Source organism: Gymnogyps californianus, chromosome 3 (genome assembly GCF_018139145.2).
Source record: "Gymnogyps californianus isolate 813 chromosome 3, ASM1813914v2, whole genome shotgun sequence".
NCBI classification, from domain to species: domain Eukaryota; kingdom Metazoa; phylum Chordata; class Aves; order Accipitriformes; family Cathartidae; genus Gymnogyps; species Gymnogyps californianus.
This window is the reverse complement of record NC_059473.1, coordinates 14,904,229-14,928,935: the sequence shown is the minus strand read 5'-3', so window position 1 is coordinate 14,928,935 and position 24,707 is coordinate 14,904,229. Positions and strand designations below refer to the sequence as shown.

The following is a 24,707-nucleotide window of genomic DNA, read 5'->3' as shown; positions in this document are numbered from 1 at the left end:
CTTGAGCAAGGAAGGCCAAAGTGAAATGAAAGCGACAGTGCTCATCTCAAGCTCTGTTCAACGTTCTGAAACAGGAGAATAAGTCGGAAGTGTGATGGTCATTAGGATCGTGTTCCTTTTCAATGTGAACATCATGCAAATATTAATGAGAACTAACAGTTTAAAGAATCCGGTGTTCTCTCTTTTAAGAGAAACAAATGAAGACAAGGAATCACATTAAAAGACTGTATTTCTCAATGCAATCTTCTGTTTAGAAAAATTATTGTCTGCCTTTTTGTTTTTCTTTTTTAAAGATCACTGCTGAGAAAAATGACAGCTGGCTCTGTCTCAGTTCCTCAGGTCATACCACTTCGAATCCCTCTTCCAGGGAAGGCTAAACATGAAATAGACACAAATACTCTCGTAGAAATAAAATCAGGTATGAATAAGAGCTTTGACTCTATGTAAAACTTTTTCTTATGGGTTCATTTGAAACTTTTAGCCTCTATACTTTTGTTTGCATTTAATTATGATTTTTATGAGTGCCCACTTCCTCAAGGAACTTACAAAATTAACCAACATGTTTTGATACACCAAATATACTTGCACTTAATTTTATGCATTCAAACAATATTATTGACATATGAGTTATTTCATATATGTTAGCGGTCTTAATTGCTTCCAAGATCAAGCTCTTAAGCTGTTGCATTTTGCTTTGACTGCAAAAGCTGTACTTGAAAGTATCATGTGCCAGGCTCACCTCAAAGGTTTTTCTTACAATTTTGGAAATGCCACCTTTCACCGTGGGAGAAAATATCTTTTCTGTCATTAGAACGGACAAGCTGTTGCAATGTTTTCATACAAAACCATTGCACAGCTACTTTATGAAGAGAAATATTGCCTATAATGAAATTGGGGGTTTTGAGTAACTAATTTTTCATGGGAGAAACAATTTTGGTCCCAAACATTCAGTCATTTATCGAACTGCTTTATTTTGTTTATGTGAGAAAAATAAAGCACAGTAGTGAGTACTTTGAAGCGTATAGCTTGTTTTTCACAGGTTGAACACAGTCTGGCTGATTACTTTTTCTGTGTCTTTCAGATACACCTGAGGTCTCTATTTATTACACTTTAGATGGAAGTAAACCAGAACTCATTAGGAAACCTGGCTGTGGAGAGCATAACACTTTTAAGTATAAGGGTCCTATCATATTACCAGTTGGGAAAATAATGGTCAAGGCACTGGCAGTTACAAAGTAAGCATCCTGTTTTATTTTAGTTGTATTTTGGTACGGGACAGATATCCCAGTCATGGCTTGGAGCCATGTTGTTTAAAGCACTCCATACCTCACAAATCAGAGATGCCCCTTGCCCCAGCCAGTGTGCAATCTAAGTGATCTTCATGGGTTGCACTGACTTCACTTTCTCGTAACGCTTTTTATCCATTAAGTGTTTGTGCAGTTGGATTATCTCTTGGATGTTTATCTCCTAGGCTGTGGATGTAGGCCAATGATCCGTAGAGGCTGTGGGTGAGAAACTAATAAAATATACTATACTTAGAGCTCATCCTTTTGAGCGTGATCATCAGAAATGCCAGAGGAACTAGTATGGTGTTTTCTGGGGTCATCCAGTAATTCAGCAGATTTACAGAAGTTGGTCTTCCCAGGAATTTGCTTAGTTTCTCCCAAAGGAGCACAGAATGGTAAACCTCACAGCTTAAGTACAAAGTTGTACGGACAAGGGTAAAATAAAAATACAATGCATAGAAAGAAAACTGGATTTTGCTGCACAGCCACCGACTTTCTCCAAACTAACTTCATGCTTAGAGACAGAAAGAGAACATATACATTCTCTGTCTGTACCCTGTTGCATTATCTTTTATTTCCAAGGGAGCAGAAACTTCCACTCCAGCTGGGCATTTGTGCTTGCTGTTCCCTGCCATTAGCACCTGCAGGTAGCCTTTGCTTCTGTCTGCACTGGAATATAACAACATCATATTCCCTGTGCAGGGACATGCAAAACTAGGCCTATATGTATTTTCTGATATCACTACCTAGATTAACACTTGTTTCCAGTATGTTTTTATTAAGACCTTTTCAGGTGCACTAAATAGATGCTCTAGAATGGCAATAAATCCTAAATGAATGGTTTGGACATTTACAGCAATTTCAATGTTACTGCTGTAATTTAATAAATAGTAAAGAATGACAGTAGTTTTATCAAATAAATAGCGTGCTACCTGCTGGATGACTAGGAAAATGAATATAGTATTATGAATGAAAGAAAAGTCTTGCCCTCCTCTATTTTCTGCAATGCTGGCAAACACTCGTTACCCCAGAAAGCAGACACAGGAGTATCAAGAGTTTTACATGTAAAAGATGTTGAGGGATTAAAGTATCCATATATTTTATTGGTAACTGCTTATCATGCATATTTTAAACCTAAAAAAACCAACCAACCAACCAAACAAACAAAAAAACCCCAAAGCAGTATATCCTGAGAGTACTGCCCAGGATTATATTTATCAACTGAAATAATGACTTGCAAGCTTGGAAGAGGTGTTCCAGCAAACGAGCCATGTTCATCAGTGATTTACTTGTTGCTGCACATGGGTTTGTGGCATATATATAGCTTTGTGAACATTGATTTTCAGGGACTGCAGGGAGAGTACAGTTGTAACAAAGGTGTTTCTGGTAGAGTACAAGCAACCAAACATCCTTTTCTCTGTTGAAGAAGATAATAAGAATTTCCTAAAAGATATTGCCACACAGGTAAGTTTTAGCAATTGTAACCCCTTGTGTGAATATAAAATGTTGTATGTATGATATTACTTAGAGATTAAACCTTGACTGCCTATACTTCTAATACATTTTATTTTCTCTGGTGCCCATCTTTGCTGCCTTGATCCTTTTTGTAATATTAAAATTTCAAGGGGACACATTATTTTTTTCTTTTTTTCACTGGTCTTTTACGACCAATTCAGGTCAAATATTTTAAAAATACATTTATAATTTAAGCTTTTCAAATGTTTGCATTGAAAATAAATACCTTAACCATGTACTTTTAAAGTCATAATAACTAACTATAGCAAGAGAGGATTAGAGGAAAAACAAAAATTTCATTTGGAATTCAAATGGAATTACTTTTTAGGAGAGGGAAGGTGGAATGTTTACTACAAAACCAAAGAAGAATGGAGTGAATGTGGAAATCAAGCCTGCCTGGAGTGAAGCACTCCAAGATTTTCAAGGTATAGTATTACTTCATAAAACTGAAATAGACTTCTGTCTTAGCTGAAAATAGTCTAAAGTTTTCCTCTTATATCACTGGTAAAATATGGGTAATTTTAAAACCATCTCAGAAGACAGAACATCCTCTGGGCATTCCAATTTTGATTGCTCGACACTGCAAATAGAGAACAAAAATTACCTTCCATACATTTCACATTACCTCTTAAAAACATATTAAAATGTCATTCATTTCTCAGCAACATAACAAGGCCTAGTCTATATTTCCCTTTGTGCCAGAAAATGCTGTTAAATTGATGGGATTGCAAATCCATTACGGAGTTCTTTACTGATGTTTGCTTGCAGTAAGATTCCAAAGTAAATACACAAAGCAGAAATGAAATATTGACCGAGATTTTCTCTACAGATAAAGCCTGTTATTCTACGGTAATGGCAATGGGACTGTATAAGAGCAGGGAATCGAATTAATGTTTACTCATTAATTTACTCTTAGGAGCTGGGGTTTTTTTGAGCATGCAGGAAGGAAGAAAACTGTAAATACAGAAAAATACAAAAGTAAGCTCTTTCAGAGAAGAATGAGGTTTCTTCTAGTTTAATTTCCTGTAATTCCATGCAGTTTATTTGAACCCAAATTCTGGATGTCAAATAGATTTTCAAATATGCTTAGCTATTGGAATTTAAAGCGAGAGTATGTAATATTCATGTTAAGATATATATTAACTGCATGAAGTGCATGACAGTGGAATAACAGGACTGTAATTTTAGACTTGGAAACAGAAAGAAAGATTACTCACAGGTCCCTGCAAGGACCACAGCTCCTTGCCAGTCATTTGGAAACAACAGAGTACAGAGAGGAATCCATCTCAGCACTACCAATAGAGTCGTTACAGGTAAGCAAGGGATGTTGAGGAAAACTGTAAAAGGCTGTCATCAGAACTGAGCTCTAAAAAAATAAAGATGTGGAGATTTGTGATCGTTCTAATATAATCTCTCAGAAATTAATGCCTTTGGCTGTATTAAACAGTACTAATTTAAATTTACTGGTAATGACACACTGGAATAGGAATGCCCAAAGCAGTACACAGTTATCAGTAAGGACAAAACCAGGCAAAGCAAATTAACAATGCCTGCATTCCTACGAATTATTTTCTAATACATTGCTGAATCTGCGATTAGCAAATACTTATTGCTATATGTTGGCAAGTTGATATTTAAAACTTAATATTCAGTAATGCTGTTTTGGAAGTAAATAGCAAGACATTGATTTATTTTTATTGGAAGAAGCTGTGGGTCCTTAATGCAGCTAATGGGAGAATGAAGTGTAGTAGATAGATATTCCTTAAAGCAATGCATTTCAGTGCAGTTTGTCTCAAATAATATCTTTAGCTGATTTTGCTACTCTTATATGCATTTTGCAAATATTTGCTTACTAAGGCTAAAGAATTACGTTTATTTCAGTTTGCTAGTTCTTCTGCAGTGACTAGCCGGAAAGGCTTCGCAAGCGCACAGGTGGCAAGGATCCAGAGGGAAACAGATTTCCTCAAGTAAGCGACTTCTCCTTTTAATGTATTTGTCCTTGGAAAGTAACTGAGCAATTGCCTTTTGCAACCAAGTTGATAATACTGTGGGGGTCTATAAAAATGAGGAAAGCAAAGACAGACACTGGCTCATAACTGGAAAATATGATCTAGGTAGGGCTTTGAAAATTCTTTCTCTTACACAGAGTTTTGTTTACATTTCACAATACGCACTTACCGACTATCTCATCCTTAAAAAAAAATTCCTAACACCTGTAGGATCGGACAAAAAGCTGTCTTTTCAAATTAGAGTAGAGCCCTCATTGCTGTAGGTGAAAATTGCTCACTGGAGTAGTCTCACAGAACATTAATGCTTATCAGTATTGAGAGGGTTATGTGATATACATCAGTGGTTCCCCATGTTGCAGCAGTGAGGCCTGATACAGATTGTGTGTCAGGAGACTTGTTTACCTCACATGGTGAGGAAGAAAGTATGAAACTCCATAGCAGCCAGAGAGCTTTCTACCTTGCAAAGCTGTTTAGAGTTCAGAACCTCATATCGTGGACGCTGGGGCATGGTCTGGTGGACCACCACAGTTTGGAAACCACAACTGAGAAATCAGTGGCCTAAGTCCTGTCACAACAGGTTCCAGATTAATCACTATTATGCAGCAGTACAATACCAAAACAAGCTCAGCCAGTTTGCTCTTATTTTCAGATGTGCACATTGTTCTGCACCTCGCCTATCTGACCCCTTGGCTCACTTCTGTCAGGAATGTGGATCTCACATCCCACCTGTGCCAGTACGTCGCTTCCCACCTCCTGAAGGAGCGCAGGTCAGCAAAACATCATAACAATCAACAAATCCTCTTTGGAGAAACCAACTTCCTCAGCAAATTACACATTCAATGCTGGCAAAATGATTATTTAGTCACATTTTCATTTGGGAAGCTCTGTTCTGATTGTTTTATTGTGTTCAATACCTTTAGCAGTGGACGCGATGTAATTCTTAAATGATAGGCAAAATTAACCATAGATGATTGCTTCAAGTGCCATATATTTTGGTAAGGATAACAATGAAAAAGTAAGTTGTGTTTTATTTGCTTGTGCCAGGAAACATCACCAAATTCAGATTCCTCCTCATCCCGCAACAACCACCACTGCACCTTCAGGACCTGCATGTGCATCTTATTGCAGTGCTAACTAGTGCAGTTAGTTAGTAACTAGTGCCTATGTCATAGCTGTAGAAGATCCATCTAATATGCCTGAAACCTTAAAAGGTGGCTCGTGTGGGCATATGTAAGAGCACCAAGTATTTACAGTGATGCCTGTAACTATCTTCTCTAAGCTCTTCCCAAGAGGTAATAACCTGATCTAATAAGTCAATGGTGTATTTTTTTTCCTGTATCATCAGAGAAATGTCTTGTCTGGGGCAATGCTGTAGTTTCAAGTGATGACTGAGAATATTCACCACCTCTTTAGATTAGGTTCATAATTAGGAGGATTTCAACTACCTGCACACATTTTATAGTAGCATTTTAATTTTACTGAAAATTAACTTAGTACCTTTCTGGCATATTTTTAGTAGTCAGTAAAGCATTCTCTTTCCAGTTGTCTTCATATTTTCTCAATAGCCTTTGATCTTTAAGGATCAATATCAGTATCTGTTGCTGCCAGTTGCTATGTTTCCAGTGACTTTGCTGCTGATGTAGACTCTAACCAGGAAAATACTGAGAATCTCATGATAACCTTAATGATCTCATTATGGTCCTTAACTTGCTGTGATGTGGCTTTTTCTTCAGATGGCACCATGTCTTGAATGCAGACATCTTGTGCCAATGAATACACCCACTTGCATTGTATGTGAGTCGCCAATAGCTCCACAGCTGCAGCCCCAAACCAAGATCTGCATAAAGGTAATTGAGAATAAATACAACAAAATAGCAATTTACCTCCTGGCATGCATTTTTCTAACAGATTACTTCATTACAAATATTTTGAGCCAACTTGGGTTTGTATAATTACATTATGACAGCTTTAAGAGTTAGTGGGATTAAAAACACCTTGAATAGAAACAATCATTAAAGGTAAACCACATAAGCTCAGGAAGGCATGCTGAAGAGCACATGAGGTAGCAGTGTGAGTGACAGGAATGCATGCACTTGTGTTCAGTAGGGAGATATGCTACGATTCTATGATTTATGGCCTTAGTATTACTAAACACTTTAAGTTTATTAAATATGTCCTCATTACTCTGCTTACCTCATTTGATTGTAAGTGCTTAGCACAGATGGGCTGGTGGGACTGGGGCAGTGGGTATATGCCCAAAACGTTAAGAGTGCAGTCTTGATCAGTGATCCAAAAGTGCTGGTGGTCTTAACTAGACAAAATTTGCCCTACAAAGTACTCCCTGCTGAGGGGTATGAGGACCCAAGTAGGGGCCCTCCTCAATCCCCCCGCTCAGAGGAAAGGGTGTGAGGAGGAGAGGACTGATACTGTATGTCCACAATTGGTTGCAGAGCCGGTGTCAGCAACAAGGTTTTGGTTTCTGTGATAGTGGGACTCTGTTTGAGGATCAACATCCCCTTAGGAGAGATGGGATCCACCTCACAGGGCAAAGGTATCTTTGCCAGCAGGAGCACTGGGCTAGTAAGAAGGGCCTTAAACTAGAAACGACAGGGGAGGGAGGGTTACCAGCAGCCCTGTGAGGGAGTGATGGACTGTGAGGGCTGACAAGCAAAGGGTCTTGGGTGATGAGGATGAAAGGGAACACTTAATCAAAAAAACAGGGCTTAAGTGAGGTCGCCTCAAGCATTTGCATGTAAGCAAGGAAGTGCCGATAACGCAGCATGGTTGGGGAAACCCCCCCCGACTCTTTCTGTGAAATCGGCATGCTGGGTTGCCTCTCTGAAGTGCCTGTACACTAATGCACGCAGCACGGGGAGTAAACACGAGGAATTAGAGATCTGTGTGCAGCTGCAGGGTTGTGATCTTGATGGGACAACACAGACGTGGAGGGATGGCTCGCATGACTGTATGGGTGACATCGTATTGGGTGTCTGCTGTAGGCCACCTGACCAGGAAGAATCAGTGGATGAGGCCTTCTACAGACAGCTAGAAGTAGGCTCCCATTTGCAGGCCCTGGTCCTCATGGGGGACTTCAGGCACCCTGATATCTGCTGGATGAACAACGCAGCAGGGCATAAGCAATCCAGAACTTCCTGGAAAGTATCAATGACAACCTCCTGACACAAGTGATTGAGGAGCCAATGCAGAAGGGTGCTCTGCTGGGTGTCATACTTACAAGGAAAGAAGGCCTTGTTGGGGATGTGAAGGTCAAAAGACAGCCTTGGCTGCAGTGACCACAAGATGGTGGGGTTCAGGACCCTGAGAGGAAGGAGCAAGGGCAAAAAGCAAGATCACAGCCCTGGACTTCAGGAGAGCAGATTTGGCCACTTCAGGGATCTGCTTGAAAAAGTCTAATGATATCCTGGGCTGCATTTAGGGTGTGGTGCCAGCAGGTAAAGGGAGGTGATCCTTCCCCTCTACTCAGCACTAGTGAGGCTGTATCTGGAGTATAGTGTCCAGTTCTGGGCTCCCCAGTACAAGAGAGACATGGATGTACTAGAGAGAGCCCAACAAAGAGCCGCTAAGATGATTAAGGAACTGAAGCACCTGGAGGAAAGACTGAGAGAGCTGGGACTGTTTAGTTGAGGGAGGAGAAGCCTTGGGGGAATCTCATCAATGTATATAAATATCTGAAGGGAGGGTGTAAAGAAGACAGAGCCAGGCTCTTTTCACTGGTGCCCAGTGACAGGACCAGAGGCAATGGGTACAAACTGAAACACAGGAGGTTCCCTCTGAACATCAGGAAACACTTTTTTACTGTGAGGGTGACTGAGCACTGGCACAGGTTGCCTAGAGAGGTTGTGGAGTCTCCATCCTTGGAGATATTCAAAAGCCATCTGGACATGGTCCTGGGCAACCTGCTCTGGGTGGCCCTGCTTGAACAGGGCGGGGTTGGACCTCCAGAGGTCCCTTCCAACCTCAACCAGTCTGTGGTTCTCTGATAATTGCAAGGGAACATTTTTGGGAAGAGAAGTATACTGAAAGGAAACTATTGACCGAAGACTATCAGATAACAAAGGATATTCATAATCTGAGGTAGTTATCAGCTTGATGTCAAAGTAGATTATAGACATTGGCCCAAATTTAATGTTTTATGACAACCTTCACGTAGGTGCAAAGACAAACCTGAACTAATTGGTGCCAACAATCAAAATATCAGACTCATTATTCTTAGTCCTGGTGGAAACTCACTTGTTGATAGTGACCATGCTAAGATCTTTTAGGGCACTCTCATGGTATATTATTATTAATTTTCCTTGCAGATACTGGACTATCTGTTTTGTGTGAGTGCAGTGACTAAGCAAACTGACACTAATACATAAAAAGATCTGGAGGTATTGATGCTGGATCTCCTGAGGGAACTGTACCATAGTTTAAAAAAGATTGTCACCAAGATATGTAGATTTGTGATGACCAGGCAATATGGCCTAACTAAAGTCTGAAGCCCACAGCACAGACTTGAAGGATCTCTTCTATCTGCAGGGCTGAATAACCATAGCACTTTGTAACATGAAGTCCTCTTCTTATTGTTGTTCACAGTTTTCAAATACCATGTGAAACATATTCTTTCTCTATTTAAAAGGGTAAAGTAATTTGTCAGGTGTGTGGCACAGGAAATCCTCTTCACCATAAACACTGTGTGACTTGTGAAAGCAAACTGCCTGACATACAGACGGTAAGGCTTCTTGCATCAATCACACTAGGGATAATCGAATCAAAGCATAACATTCTTTTTCTTTGGAAAACTGAAGTCATATCCCTGTGTGCCTATGTTACAAAAGCAGAAAATCCCTCCCCCATGCCATATTCAAGCCCAGTACTCCCACAGATGCTCCATTACAAATGTCCAGCTAAACATAAGTGTATCGTATACCTTCAAGTTTCTCCTGTGGAGGTCAGGACTGCAAATGCCGTTGTGAAAGCTCAGAAGGCTCTTAGAAAACGGGTAGTCTTGGCTCCAAGGGACTCTTATTTATGTTCAGGTTATTTTCAATTGCAATCGAAAACTTGAGTATATACATCAGGAAGATCATTCTCATTGATTTCAATTATTTTGTGAAAATAAAATATTCTTTTACATTATTTTTCTTATCTCCATTTGCTGTTTCCCCTACGTGCATACAGCTACTATTCTTGTATTTGGCTGTGACTCTGCACAGAGGTGAGAAAAGCAACAATAAATGTTCCCCCTAAAATTGCTGTCTGTTTCAACTCCCCGTTTAGCTTGCTCATTGGTTCCTTAGAAGAACTTTACTTTCACTTCTGAAGAGAAAAGTCTTGTATGAAAACCATATGGTACATTTCACTTCTCCAGGTTGTGATAAATACAGAAATGAGAGAAGAATAATGATTTGTAAGTTAAAATCTTCTGATTATAATGGCCACATCCTGAGTTCTAAAACTGGCAGTAGCTAGAGGCAAAAGTCTCTTGTATAGCCACTGAGGTGTCATTTCAAAGTGAATTTCCGTAGGAATCTGTACTTACGTAAGATAAACATATGTTTAGCTGCTTCACTGAATGTAGATATTAATATGTAACTGCATATGTAGTTAGGCATATGACTTGAATGGTGAGACCTGTAGTAGCTAAGAAAGTTAAATGCTTACTAAGAATTATTAATAGTAATCAGAAGTTTTACTAATAATAGTGATTAATGAGTGATAACCAATAGTAATACCTGAATAATTAATAATTAGTAATAACGCTGATATTACTATTAATGGCTACTAAATAATTTAGATTTAGAACATATTTAGACTTGTGCTCTTGTAAATTTTATATTCCAAACGAACCCCCAAATTACATCATTCAAATTGCAATGCAGGCCACAGATGAAAATCGGGCTATTTCGTGTTTGCTTACTTGCTGTTGTGGTGTCTGTAATCAAAATAATTGTCCTCGGGTTCTGTTCCTTATCCATATTCCTGACTTGCAGAGAAAATAAACTGCATAAGCCCTGAGGCAAAACCTAACAAAACATTTTTAAGACCTATTTGTCCTAACTAGGATCTATACTCAACCTCTAGAAGCTTCAGCTGAAAAACCTGTTTTCTTTTGCATACCCATATAAGTTAATTGTAGTGGGAAAGCTAGGTAATATATAACTTATGAGGTAAAAGAGTGCAAAAAAAATTTATGTAGCAAATACCAAACTGAGAGAAAACTCATTGTCTGAACACACTCTCCCTGCCATACTACTACAAAGAAAGGTACAAAGAAAAATAGCTGTTGTGTTTTGGATTTGAAAGCGTAAGTTTATCAGCAGATAAACCTTGCCCTTAACTTCAAGTATACTTATACATGGGGCCTTATTAATAAATACTCAGTGTATAAGCATACCATTGATAAAGAAATATTTTTTTTGCACTAGTTCTGCTAAAAATATTTTAAAATTAATTAATGCCACATTTTACTGTGATTTTGTAATGAAAAAAATTACAGGTTAGATCCAAGTCAGTCTGTTGCTTATTCTAAGTTGAAATAATTCTTTTAGGCTGAATATTACTTTATGTTATCAAAGTAGCTTGCTTTCATCTTTTCCCTTACTTGGCTTGTGAACTTTTCTTCAAAAGAAGTATTTTCTCCCTAATGCTTGTTTTGTTTTATTAGCCTATGTTTGGAGGAGACACCCCCCCGCCTTACCACAGCCAGCAAAGGAAGACAGTTTCATGCTCAAAATGCAATCGTGTTAACCAATGTGATGCCCGTTTCTGTGACTGGTGTGGAGCCAAGGCATGTGCTCTCGGTGTTTGTGTTGATAAATCTGTTTTTACTCATCTGTGACCTGCAGCAATTTCAAACTTCTCTTTGCAAAATTCTTATCAGTTAGTACACAGCTTACTATTATCAAAATACTTGCTTAGAGCACATAGGATTATGTAAAGAAAAATGAAAGGCTTAGATAACATCCTGACCCCACATCAGTCAGTGACTTAAGGGTTTAGAGATGTAAACAAATTACCATGGGTCAACGAGTATCAGCTCATTGCATCAGCTGAGATGCAATAGCTGTGTACTCTGCCAAAGTAACTTATCCATTAAAGGTTAAAGTATAGGCTAACCTAATGCAAGTTTTCTCATATCTGCGCTGGGCTATGATCACCTATACAGGCAATTACCAGAGATGAGATGATGCATGCAATATTTTTGGCTGAAGGCCTCATTAATTTCAATAAAGACAAGTACTTAACTGCTGCTTAGTAGAGCTTTTGCATGGTACATCATGTAAACAATTTCCTGGGCATATATTTTTATAGGTATAGTGTTTCAATCTAAGATCATGCTCAAGGAGAGTTTTTTTTTTTTTCCGTGTGAGCTGAGTCTACATAAAATTTGAAACACTACCCTATATGCATATATAACCTTCGGTCCTGTACTGTACCAGGGGACTGAGGGGGTGGTGGTGGTGTTAGAATTGAATGGAAATAATTGCAGTCAATATTCAGTATCAGAGCACCAGACTAGTAATTACAGGGCTTTGCCAAAGAAAATAAGTATTTTTGAAAGTAAATGTTAAAAAAATAACATACCATAGTGCTAGATCTGTCTGAAAAAATGTTTGCCTCCATAGCACGGTGCTGAGATACCTGAAGATTTACTGTCTTGCATCTGCCAATGTCTTAACAGTCTGGTATCCTTGTTAATATTTCTAATCTAATAGCTTTAGGTAGTGCTACTTTACCTCCTTTTAATTCATGCCACTGCTTTTATCATTCCTGAACCATGCATCATATGTTTCTGTAGTGACAAGTGTTTTATTGAACTTTCCAGCCTGGACCTCCTCCATCCTACTTTACTTGTTTCAAGTGTGGTACAAGCAACCATCCATACGCTCGCTTCTGTGGGTCCTGTGGTGTTTACATAGAGCCCCCATCAAGGGTGGGTTCTTGGAACAGCAGTCTCATGGATGCTGGGGACTCGCTGGGGTTTTCTGAGGTAAGACACAAAGCCAGGTTTGAACACAGCTAACAGGCTCACCCACTGAGAGTATAGATCGGCACAACTCCATTCATTTCCTCTTTGAGACGTTGTGGTCTGTGAGCATGCCAAGGGCAAAACTGAGGATATGTCTATACTGAGAAATGCTTTCTGCCAAAAAGTAGCCTTAGCCTTATTCTAAATAGCGAAGTCAGAAACAATCAGCTTTTCAAAAGTCTTAGCTCGTTAAGTACTTTCATCTTATTACTTGTGAACTTTTTGTGTCCTGCTGCTACAAGGTATTCTTTCATGCATATGTAACAGTGCTTTGAAAACTCTGTTTTAAGAAAGATCATAATACTTAGCAAGGCCAGCTTTTGTCCTACAAAAGCATACATGTCATTCTGCTGGCAATCATGAAGAGTTTTAAGTTCATGAAGAGTGATAAGTTGCATCATTGTTACAGACTGGTAATTAAAATCAAGAATTGTTAATGATTCTTCCTGCTAGCTTTTTCATTCCTTTACAATTTTGTATACTGATTTAGTTAACTTCTGCTTGTAAGCCATTTAATTATATCTAATTATATTACTTACACTCTTCCTTCCCCTCCACCCCCCACAGGCTAAACAATTTCAAGCTGAAGTTGCCTGGCAGCCTCTTCCTATTTCCTTGCCCAAATCAGGGACAGAAATAAAAGAAAGAGAAGATAAAGGAACCCAAACCATTGGACTTTTTTACCCATCTAGCAAACTGTTGGAAAAGAAGGAGCTTGAGCTGATTTCACAAAAAGAAAAGCTGGAAAAGATGAGTGATCATAAGCCTCTCCTGACAGCCATTAGTCCTGGAAAAGGTTAGAAGGAGTTTTGATTTTATGTTTTCTAAACAAAGCTGCAATGTATGACCTTGCTTTTTCTTGAAAAGATTATAGTCTATGGAATGTGCCATCAGTAGGACACTGATTTACATCTTTACAAGTCTGTTTTCCCACCAGTCATTTGCAAATGCGGTGCCTTAGAATTCAATCACTGATCTCCATCAATAGCTAAAAGAAAGCCTATCAGCAACATCAAAATTTTGGTTACTGACCCCTGTGCAGCCTTACTAATTTACTTGTAGTTTAATTTCCTCAGATCCTACAAGATCAGGGGCAGGTGTCCTATGTTTGGATTGGAAACCACAGAACAACCACCCCACCTCCCAGCACCGTCCCCACCCCCCGCAATGTGAAGTTCAGTTAGAACTGCAATAGCGCCTGGAGTATTGTTAAACAAAACTCTGAGACACAGAGGATCATAGCTCTTGAAAAATACGATGAGGCGTGTCTATGTGAAGAACTTGGTTGGGGTGCTGGTGTGGAATAAATTATAGAAGTTTTGGAAGCAAACTAAACTAGAGAAAGGGATTCTTAACAGAATTACAAAAAATAGAGTTGGTAGAAACCTTGAGAGCTCTTGTAGGCCCCATCTTCCAGCCCCCCCAAAGGTATCAGTACATCTACATCGCTCATTGCAGAGACTGTCTGTGCACGGACTACTGTATCAGTACTGTAGACGACTTTGTTTCACAGTCCCTGCTTTGGTCAGTTAGTTCTTTGTGGAATCCCTTGATTCATTAAAAACTTTGCAATTTTTAGAGATTTTAGTTTTACTATCCTGGGAAAACTTTATCTGCAGCTTTCTGGATCCCAAACCCTTGAAGATAGTCCGTCAATATTAATTAGGGACCTAATAAATGGCCCGATTTGCAAAACTGTCTTTAATCTCACAGGGCAGTCCAGCTGTGTAGTCCAGAGAATAAGTTAATTTTAAATCACTACAGCATCAAACCATGGTTTGGAGGAGCAGTTACTTTTTTTGATCTGCTTTCCCATCTCTAGCTCTTTTCTACAATCAGAGGGTCAACCCCTCAGGCCGTTATCAGAATTATTTATCTATTGGGTAGAAAAAGTTGCTAATGAATGTTAGAAATTCCTGGTTTGACTCTGTGTATAAATATACAGATGATGCACTCTTGTTTTTAAAATTATCACTAGGGAAATCTGTTTTCCTACTCCTTTGCTCTGAAATGTGGCGTGTTGTCTTAGACATCACTGTAGGAAATAAAACACTTGACTCAACATGTCAGGGAGCTTAATTTAGTCAGATAATAAAGGATTGGCCCATAATAGTGCTGAGGAAAAAAAAAAGTAACACTGAACATTCATATAGCTCTATCAGAAGTACAGCTCTTGACTTGTGAGTGAGAACTCCTTTCACTGGGAAAGGCTGGGAAGAAATTCTGAACTGCTTTTGAATTGTTAATTTTTATCCATTTAGCAGAGGTAACTTTTCATGTATTCTCCTTTAGACCCTGCCAAGGACTGAGGAACATATTTCATTCTATAAATCAATAAATGTTAGTCAGGTCTTTCATGCTGTTCCCTTTCCTTGATGCTGAGCTATATACATGGCTTGAAACTACATGTATCAACAAGACCATACGCTACCACCCAGGAAAATCTTGTTTATATATGCCAAATATGTCCATTATTTCTTCAATTCAAATAGTATCAGACATTTGATAATAAAGTTTTTAAATACAAGTGATTAAATAAGGTTGGGGTTTTTTTATTATTATTTCTTGACCATAGCAGCCATTAACTAACCTTCTTTTCTTTTGTGAAGATTAAAAAAAAAAAAAACAGTTAGGACAGGGGGAAATAACAGCAGTACCAAAACACTAATCTTCTGATGTGTACTGTATTTCTTTTTTTGCTGTACTTTCAGTCTGTTCTGAACAGAAGCCAAGTCATTTACCAGGTAAACTTTACAAAGAAGCCTCCCCTTTTCTACTGTAACAAACAATAAATCAGTGTGATATAGGTGTAATCAACTATTGACAGCATGCAGTCAAGTATTCCATCAGTGCTGCCAAAAATCCTTTTAGATATCATAAAACATCAAACATGCAAGAATATGTTCCTGGCCATCTGGATTCTTTGAAATAAAATCTGGGGATCTAGGCTAGTTATGAACCAGTTTATTGCAAATAATACTGACTTCTCTGGAGGGATCACTCACCAAGTAGTAGTCTAGCTTAGACTTTTTAATTACTATTTTCAACTTGTGTTAGTTTTTGCATGTGAGACCATGGCAGGGAACAATTTATGTTGTTCTGTGGATCCTTCTTTTTATATTCCTTTAAAGCTGCTTAACAAATAAGACTTGCTGTTTTAGTTTGTCATAGTTTCTACCAGTTCGATCTTGGAAGAGTCCTCCAAGCACAAAAATCCTTGTGCACTTGCCTTCTCTTGTAAAAGTCGGAGCAGTACTTTTCTTCAGACTTGGCTTCTTTTCACTGTTTTGAGCTTCACTTAACATGAAGGGAAGGATAAGGTCAGAGCAACTTCATTGTGTAAGTTAAATGAGGTTACCAAGCCTACACAATTTATTTACAACAAAATAAATCATACTCTGTACTTTCCATAAGTATGCTCAAAAATAAAATTAGCCAGATCCTGATAACAATCACTTAAGAATGAGAACAAGTCCTTTTGTTTCTTTCTCTGATGAAAACAGAACGTTGCTTCGGAAATACTTGGACAGGAGCTGCAAAAACTCTAAATGGCTTAAGATGAGTTTTTAATCCAGGTGCATTCAGCCCCTCATGTTTCATACCCTGTACCAGCGTAAAGGAATGCTGACTCTCTCCCAGACATCCTGACAGGCAAAAGAGCAGAAATGCTTAAGCTTTTAATATGCTCTCCCATATATAATTGAAAGGCATTTATTTGGGGAATAATTTACACAGACCAGAATGCTATATAGGTTGAGTTACTATGTCTGCAGTGTTCAGATTTGGCTTATTGTTACCTGTCAGTGATCTCAAATCAACTAAAAATCAGTTCAATAATGCACAATTGCTTAGTTGTAATATTGTACTTCTATTTATGACCTGGATTAGTGTCAGATTCTCCTTCACACGGGGCCAGTTTTGATTCCCAAGGACAATTCCCAAGACATGGTTTTGTTGTGAAAAGAGGTGCCCTAAGAATGAATTATAGCCTATGGATACGACAGTATTTCACCTTTTTTTAGGGTATAACTTGCTGCTCATTTTCTTGATCAGACGAATTTTCTACAGAAAAATTCAATTTTTTTTTGTCTCAGTGAAAATATGCTATCATCCATCACATGAGCAGAAGAAATGTTAATCACAATTTTAGGGATTTTTCTCCTGCTTAACTCTCTCTGATCAGGTTACTGGAGAAAACAGCTGGATCATGTCTGTGCTCACCTTAGAAGCTATGCTCAGAACAACCTTGAATTCAGAGCACTGATTGGAGAACCTCGAATGGGAAAGGTAGGAAGGAGCTTGTGAATAATATCTTCCTATGGAGTGTCATTAAAAGATTATTGTGGCTGCTAGATAAACACTGGAAAAATAAATGTCTCCCTTTTCTTTAGACCTTGACCTGTTTGTTTGTGTAATTTTTCTTGTTTTGTTGTTCCATTCATGTTGTGCTCAGTCTTTTACTGAAGATTTTTTCCTGCTTTCTTTTCTATGGCAATTTCTATTCTTCTTTCACCTCACAGCTGTAAGAGAAGTGATAGAAGCAAGAAAGCCCCCGCTCAGCTGCTTTTATAGTATACCATGGTAGGCAATCAAGAAAAAGAAGAGATCACTGACATCTATGTAGTCGGTCAGTTAAATAAGCCCTGCTAGAAATGGGATTTAGATTATATGCTTGCCTCTGCTCCGGGCTGGATTATACCAGCAGATAGCAGCAATTCTCTTTGGCTATATAGTCTACTTCTAGAGTAAACTATACCAGTATAACAGGAACAGGGTATTGCTTTTCTTACTGGAGATGTAGTCTTCAGGATGTCACCAAACTTCATTAAAATGATTAAAGGGGCGATAGCAAGAAGTTGGAAACTGGAGATTCTTCCTAAAGGGTCCTAGAAGATGGGGCTGGTATGACTGAGAGATCATTTGGTCCCTGTCCTGAGGGAGGATCAACTCTGCCTAAACTGCTCCTGACAGATGTTTGTCTTGAAGCTTTTCAAACTCACCAACAATGGAGATTTCACAATTGCCCCAGGCAGTCCATTTCTGCGCTCAATTATCCTTGCTGTTCAGCTGCAGTACTGTATCGCTTTCTTTGTCAGCCCTGCTGGGTTAAGGAGTTGCATCCCCTCACACTGCTTCCTAGGTGCTGCCAGCACAACTGCTTGTAGCAATGTCCTATGGACAGGATCAGTGACTGACCCAGACTAAAAATAGCTCTGGAGGGAAAAAAAGGGCATCAGTCCTAGCACAAAAGTAGGTTGGCAGTGAGCAGCTGCAAGTGGGATGCAGGCAGAAGTAGGGAATCCCTTGAACTGGAATAGCTACTGGGAAGCTTTTTCCCAGTTTCGACCTAAGTCTCCCTTGTTACAGTTCAAGCTCGCTGTTTCTTAGCCTGTCCTGACTGATGTGACACACCAGTCAAAAAAACCAATTTTAGCACATAGAAACAACTACAGAAAAGTTCATGAATACTGGGGATCAGAAAGATAATTGTCATTTGGCAGATTACACTTTTGGGAGGTATGACACTCCATCAGATACTTTGCATCTGAATTCTATACCCACTGAGACCTACTGGGTCCACCAATATGTTCAGAAGCTGTAGTACAAGTATAAATACAAGAGATATCTGCTTGGTGGAGTTGAGGTATCAGTCCACTGCAACTTGTTTCCTTTGCTAGAGGATTCAAAAGGATATGCCTGAAAAATATTAAATTGCCTAGAGAAGGATATTCCTGCTGCTTCTTGGCCTTTTGTCATCCTATTGTCTTGAAACCACTGCCCTCAAAAGTAACAAAAGTGATTCAAAGTAGATGCCAACTATCTGGGTTTAATGCTGCTTTTTCAGTTTTCATGTGGATTAGAAATATAATCAACCTTATCTCAAAATTCTCAACCTGCTGCAATATAACCTTGTCAGCTTCATTCCACTTCTTTAGAATCCCCTGTGCACTCATTTTTGTATAACTTCAATAGTCTTCTTGCCAGCAGTACTGTCTCAATGAATTGATATAGAAAGTTGTCCACGTTTTACTACAGACTGTGCTTCTACAGACTGATACAACTAAAGCAGCAACCAGTTCTCCTGGAGTAGGGAGTCCTAAGAACAACGCAGCCTTTCATGCAGCTGCAAAATCTGGGTGCAGAATGACTGAACTTTCATGAAACGTAGCATTATTACATCTTTTGGATTCATTTGGCATTTCAGTCATTCTGATATTTCCAGTTACTCAAAATACCACCTGCCCCTTTCTCAGTTAGATGGGAAGTGTTGGTACAATATCACAAGTAGGCAAAGGCCACATGTGTGGTTTTGTGTATTGGCTCCATAATAAATATCATCAGCAAGACTTATTCCTAAAACTATTTCTGTGTACTTTTTGTAAGAGATACTAACGACTGCTCTTTCCCTCTAGATTAATTCTGCTATTGTCTGTGAGGATGACTATGAAGTCACTATTACATTGAATTACGCTCTTGCTATTAACAAGGTCAGTTCAGGGGATGAGGTCCGTTGTTAGGCAGCTGGTCTAAAGCTGTCACTAGACCAGTCAGTGTAACGCTGATATATTTTAAATTCAGTTCTAAACAAGAAATTCTTTTGTTCAGAGAGTGTTAACTCATCACTTCAGAGAAAGGATCTTTTTCTGTTGAAGCTGGCTGAACAAGTATCTTTATCTGATTAAGCCAGACTTCATGATTATGTTGCTATCATCTTGCATTTCATTAGTTTGCTATTAATATTAACATTCTTCTTTCAGCTGATGTTGTTTGATGATTCTAGCACCCCTTAGCTCTTGATCTTAGATCCTTCTTTTCTCAGTCTGCAAATTGTGCTCTTAAGAAACACACTTAGTAATTTGCAATAGTTTGGAGTTAACGTTTGCCAGAGCTCCTGTTAACCATATTCAAACACTTGAAATCCCTACCTCCAGAATTACCATGTTCCAAAAACCACCCATGTATTCATTTCCAGCTTTTCAAAGATGAAAATCTACCAGTTCAGAGATCCAAAATTCAGACTATATCTCTTGTGTAGAATCTTAACAAGCTTACCTTGCCATGTGGTGCCTGAAAATGTATATCACGTCATTTCACGAGTGAGGAGTTAATCAGATCTCTCAAGTGGTAGAAACGCTTTCATTTGGATGAGAATCTTCATTTCACTAAGTGAGGTTGTGTCACTTTTTTTTTTCCTAAATCAAAACAAATACCTAACACAAGATTTAGAAAAAAATGCTACATTATTTTGCCTCAAAACAGAGTTCAATTACATATAATAATTTGTCTTGTGCTAATTTGAGACTGATATTACAAGCCTATATATTTTTTCATATGCAACACCACTGTTTTGTACTACTAAGATTATAACAGCATTCCATGATAATCTTATTAACTGCCTGCATTTGATTATTCTACAGGATATTCATACTAATAAACCAGTGAAGTTCAGCAGTTATTACCTGAATACTGTAACAGAACTCAGAGATGGACGGGATGGCAGTCAGACTAGTTTTGGTGAGATTTTTTTTCCCCTCCTGTCTTTATGATAGACCATAAATATAGTAGTCAAAAATACGGAAGTAGTGCTTGGAAGGTGAGACACTGAGACAGGCAAACTAATGTGTTGGCACATTCAGCGCCTACTTAAGTTGATCTTTAAGTCTCAATGTGGCTGAGTTGAGATTTAAGCAATGTACAGACTCTGTCAAAAACTCATGGGAATGCTTCATCCCTAGAGGACAACTGGAGAGGCCAGTAAACTGCAGCCACAGCTCACAGCAGTGTTTTTGTTATAGTGATAAAACTTTAGATGCTTTGCATATTCTTTTACAATAGGAGCCATAAATGTCAATATTATCTCTACTTTTGAGCTGTGCCAGGGACTTCAGCTTTGGCACATTTGGCAAAGATAGGAAATGATGAAATACATTAATTCTAGACCTAGTTTTCAGAGATGCTTAACTTGCATCTTCCATTGGTGTCAGTAACAGCTCAGCATTTTAGGCATCTCATATTGGACTTAGGTTTTCACTAAATCAACTAGGTAAAGTCAGCATTAGAATTCAGAAATTCCTATAGTGTCATTTGACATACTTCAATTCACATGTAATTTTTGTCCACTTTGTGCTTCCAGTCTGAGACTTGGCAAGAGGCAGCCATGGCACTAGGAGCTGTTTTTTTGGAGTGTCAATAATGTGACTGTGATTCCAGGCACTCTAGTAGCACCAGCTCAAACGGTCCCCACATGCTGCGTAATTTCTTTACCAACCCTCTTGCACATGGGTAGATTATGTCTCTTAAAAATAACGGACATACATATCTACTCAAGGTCCTCTAGTCTTGTTCTTGTTTGGCTTTGGGAGCCAAACAGCATTGAAAAATTCTAAGGTTTTTGGCCAAAACAATTCAGGAATCCGAGTCAAGCCTGTTGAATAGCTGCAGCTAGTTAAAAAAAAAAGACTCAACCCCCCCAAACTCCACATTTCATTGAATCTTCATTTCAAAATAGCAAGTTTTTAAGACTGCCTGAGTGTAAACCTTTTGTTAAAACCAGTCTGATCTGCAACAAATATGTCATCACTTTCTCTTGTAGAAAACTGATAAATATTGCTTTCATTTCAACACAAAATATTTTTGTGGATAAACTATTTCCAGATCTCTCCCCCAAGTTCTTGTTAGGATACTGACTTTGCTTTGAATTAACACTTGTTTCCCTTTCTGGTAGGCAAAGATGATCATAATCTTTTCCATTCAAGAGGCAAAATAAAGAGAACAAAGTCAAGAACACTTACAGAAAAAGAAGATAAGCTCCCCGTATGTATCGTCTGCCAGTATAGGAAAAACTACCTATAGAGCAGCACTAACATGAAGGAGGGCATCCCAGGGTAAAAACAGAAATTGGGGCAGGGGAAGGGGACAGAATTCCAACTTACTATAAAACCTGAACATTGGTAACTGACATTTATCACAGAACTGGAAATAATTAAACTTTGTTCCTACTAAGAGCTTAATTAGATTGTTGCTCTCATTTTTGCACCCATTCTGTTTTACTGACACAGCATTAGGCCTAAAGACTGTTGCAGACTGATTTTGTTACAGATTTTTCTCAGAAGCAACATCAGATGGAGGCATTATCATCTTCCCTTAACCTTACTACTTAGTTTGACTCCATAGGACATACCCTTGGCTGTGCTAGAACTACTGTTTGCACAGACTGTGAACTAGACAGGAGAAGATGATCTACGCAACAAGCTTTTAAGTCAACTCAGTTTTCCCATCAAGCTGACATGTCAGCACAACTAGGGCTGGTTTAATGTAAGAAACAAGGCTTTACTTCCACTAGAGACCAAATATCCTGGATGCACTGCCTACTAAATGCTGACAGTAATGACTGACAGTAATGGCATGGAAAATTTCAAAAGGGAAACGTACATTAATCTAAGCTTGGATCAGTTAGCCAACTCAACAGGTGGAAGACGATATAGAGCTTTGTGATATGAGTCCAGAGATAAAAATGCTTGGTCAAGCGATTGGGCTTTCAGAAGGGGAGAGGAAGGAGGTGGAAGGCTGGGAAGAAATAAAAGGAAAAGGTTTTAGGTTTTGTTGTTTGTTTGTTGGTTTAAGATTTAGTAAACTAACTTCTACAAGGCAAAACATACTCATTTGTTAAATAAAATATGTCCACAAGTTCTGAAGCTTCAAACTTTAATCCTATAGCAAAGAACTTGTGCCCATGTTTAATTTTACTGTGGTGAGCAGATCTTTGTACAGCCCTGGAGAGCTGCATTGATGTAAAGCTAATCATTTGCAGATATGTTTGCTGAATCAAGACCTCAATAGTGAGACATTAGCCTGGGTTATCCAACACTTGCTCAGATTCGGAAAGGCATTCCCAAAGAAGGGTCATGGATTAGTAATACCGAGGCTCAACTACACTACATTCATGCCACTGTGTGTATTTCCCACCTTTACTCAAAGGCATAATATGGCCCACCTACTTGTGTTTTCACTATGTGAAATGTTACTGGCTGTTTTCTGTGTTTCCACAGCCAGAGTCCCGACAACTACTGGATGAACTGGGTCCAAATGGGAAAGGAAGAATCACCTCGGTAGAACAATTGCTCAGTGAAGTAAGTTAGTGCTTGCTGAAGTTTCCCTTTCCGACTCTGACCATTTACTGCACGAATATTAGCCTGGTATGCGAACTTCATCTTTATGCTTAGGAGGCAACATCCTTGCAATACAACTGACTGTCTTCAGATTGAAAGAGCATTTTAGAGAAGAAACAGACTATTTTACATTTATATATGTTCTCCCCAAATTTCTGTTTGGCCAATGTGTAAGGCATTCTCCTCTGGGTTTGTCAAGGCCATATAGAAAGAAAAATATATTAATTTTAGAGTTTAGGGTCAAGTCCTCTGTGTAGCAAAAGCAAGCATAACCTCTACCTTTTTGCTGCGTAGTAAGGTGCATCGCAAGTGTGGGATCTAGTTTGACTGCCTTTCTTATACACATTTACTCTGGTTTTGAGCTAGGAGATGACAAACATTTTCAGAAGAAACAATACCACACAATTTAAACATTTCTCTGTCTTGAGCATAAGTCCATTTGCCAACTTAAATTGGCATAATATTAAAGCAAGGTGGAAGCTGAAGAATCTTTATGGTTTTAACAGTTCACCTTGCCTCTCCTGTGCATTCTAGGGAGCTGACCCAAACTGCATCAGTGACGAGGACCGACCTGTTCTCACAGTTGCTGTCCTTAACAAGCACGCAGAAGCAATCTCCCTTCTTGTGCAGAGAGGTGCGGACATTGACCAGCAGTCAGGACTGTAAGTGAGCACTGATTCTCTGCCTCGGGTCTTTTGAAGTTTTACCAAAAAAGCACTTGTGCTCCAATTTTAGAGAGGATTAACCTCTCACTCCTCCTCCACAAATCTGTAGTCAAGGTCCTTTCAAAGCCAAATTTAAAAAAAACCAACCTGCAACTGAGCAAAGGTAATAGTATTCACAGTCCTTCTTTCAGTTGCCAGCTTTGAAGATCTCTCATAATTTCTGTTAGGAAAGCTGCTGTTCTATTCAACTCCTTCCCCCATCCACTTCAACTTAATACGATAAACCACACTAAAGCCTACCCCCAAAAAAATCACGACTCCTAGTGTATTCTGTATCTTCCTATTCATTTTCCTTAGTTTAATTTGCTAGACCACTTCTCCACGTACCAGGACGATCCTTAGGTAATAAGTACATTGCCCATTCCTCCTATGCAGGCACAACAACACCGCTCTCCATGAGGCAGTTCTGCTTGGGCTGGAGGGAGAGGAGTGCATCCGAGTCCTGTTACGGTAAGTACTGTAGCTGGGCCTCTAGCTCAGCTGCAGGCTACCCACAGTCCGCTTGCACAGATCTAGTTGGCAATACTGAAGGGCCAGAGCCTGCCCAAGGCTCAGCACTCTCATCTCACAGTTCTGTCCCTGCAGGAAGAGGCATCCAGAAATTCTGAAGTTACTCTGCATCAACATTTACCTACAAGCCACTTCACTAACTCCAGTAACTTGGAATGAATTTAAGTAGCTTAAAACAATCTGTTCTTTATTTACAGCTGCAATGCAAGCATAAAAAAGAAGAATGCAAAAGGGCAATCGGCATATGATTTGGCTGTTACAGCTGGAAATAATGAAGTTATTTCATTGTTCACAAGTAAGCTTGGACAGGGAACGTCGGACAAACTTACGAAACCCAGGAACATTGGTCTCGTCAGTGTGTGATTGCAACTGCCTTTTCCCCAAGATGGAGCCGGAGGTTCTTTGAGTTTGGGAGCACCTAAATGCACACGTCTGGTTCTGTCTGCAGACTTCACAAC

At 39.0% G+C, this 24,707-nt stretch overlaps 1 protein-coding gene across 1 annotated transcript; it reads left to right on the top strand.

The window, feature by feature from the left end:
- Positions 1-309: 309 nt before the first annotated feature.
- Positions 310-24,635, top strand: DZANK1 (double zinc ribbon and ankyrin repeat domains 1). The gene is made up of 20 exons (XM_050893522.1): positions 310-418; positions 1,082-1,235; positions 2,633-2,750; positions 3,130-3,226; positions 3,990-4,114; positions 4,683-4,768; positions 5,460-5,577; positions 6,544-6,657; positions 9,453-9,545; positions 11,481-11,603; positions 12,642-12,806; positions 13,413-13,641; positions 17,029-17,132; positions 19,259-19,333; positions 20,264-20,360; positions 21,571-21,659; positions 22,895-22,975; positions 23,549-23,676; positions 24,115-24,189; positions 24,447-24,635. Exons 1-20 carry the CDS (start codon positions 310-312, stop codon positions 24,610-24,612), a joined length of 2,346 nt encoding a protein of 781 aa, XP_050749479.1. The 3' UTR covers positions 24,613-24,635.
- Positions 24,636-24,707: the final 72 nt, after the last annotated feature.

What these genes read in the sequence shown, in the direction of transcription:
- DZANK1 (XM_050893522.1), top strand. Translation starts at nt 310, where the DNA reads ATGACAGCTGGCTCTGTCTCAGTTCCTCAGGTCATACCACTTCGAATC. An exon ending in AGCCATTAGTCCTGGAAAAG is followed by an intron (nt 13,642 to 17,028) that starts GTTAGAAGGAGT and finishes CTCTCTGATCAG; the next exon opens with GTTACTGGAGAAAACAGCTG. An exon ending in TGGCAGTCAGACTAGTTTTG is followed by an intron (nt 20,361 to 21,570) that starts GTGAGATTTTTT and finishes CCTTTCTGGTAG; the next exon opens with GCAAAGATGATCATAATCTT.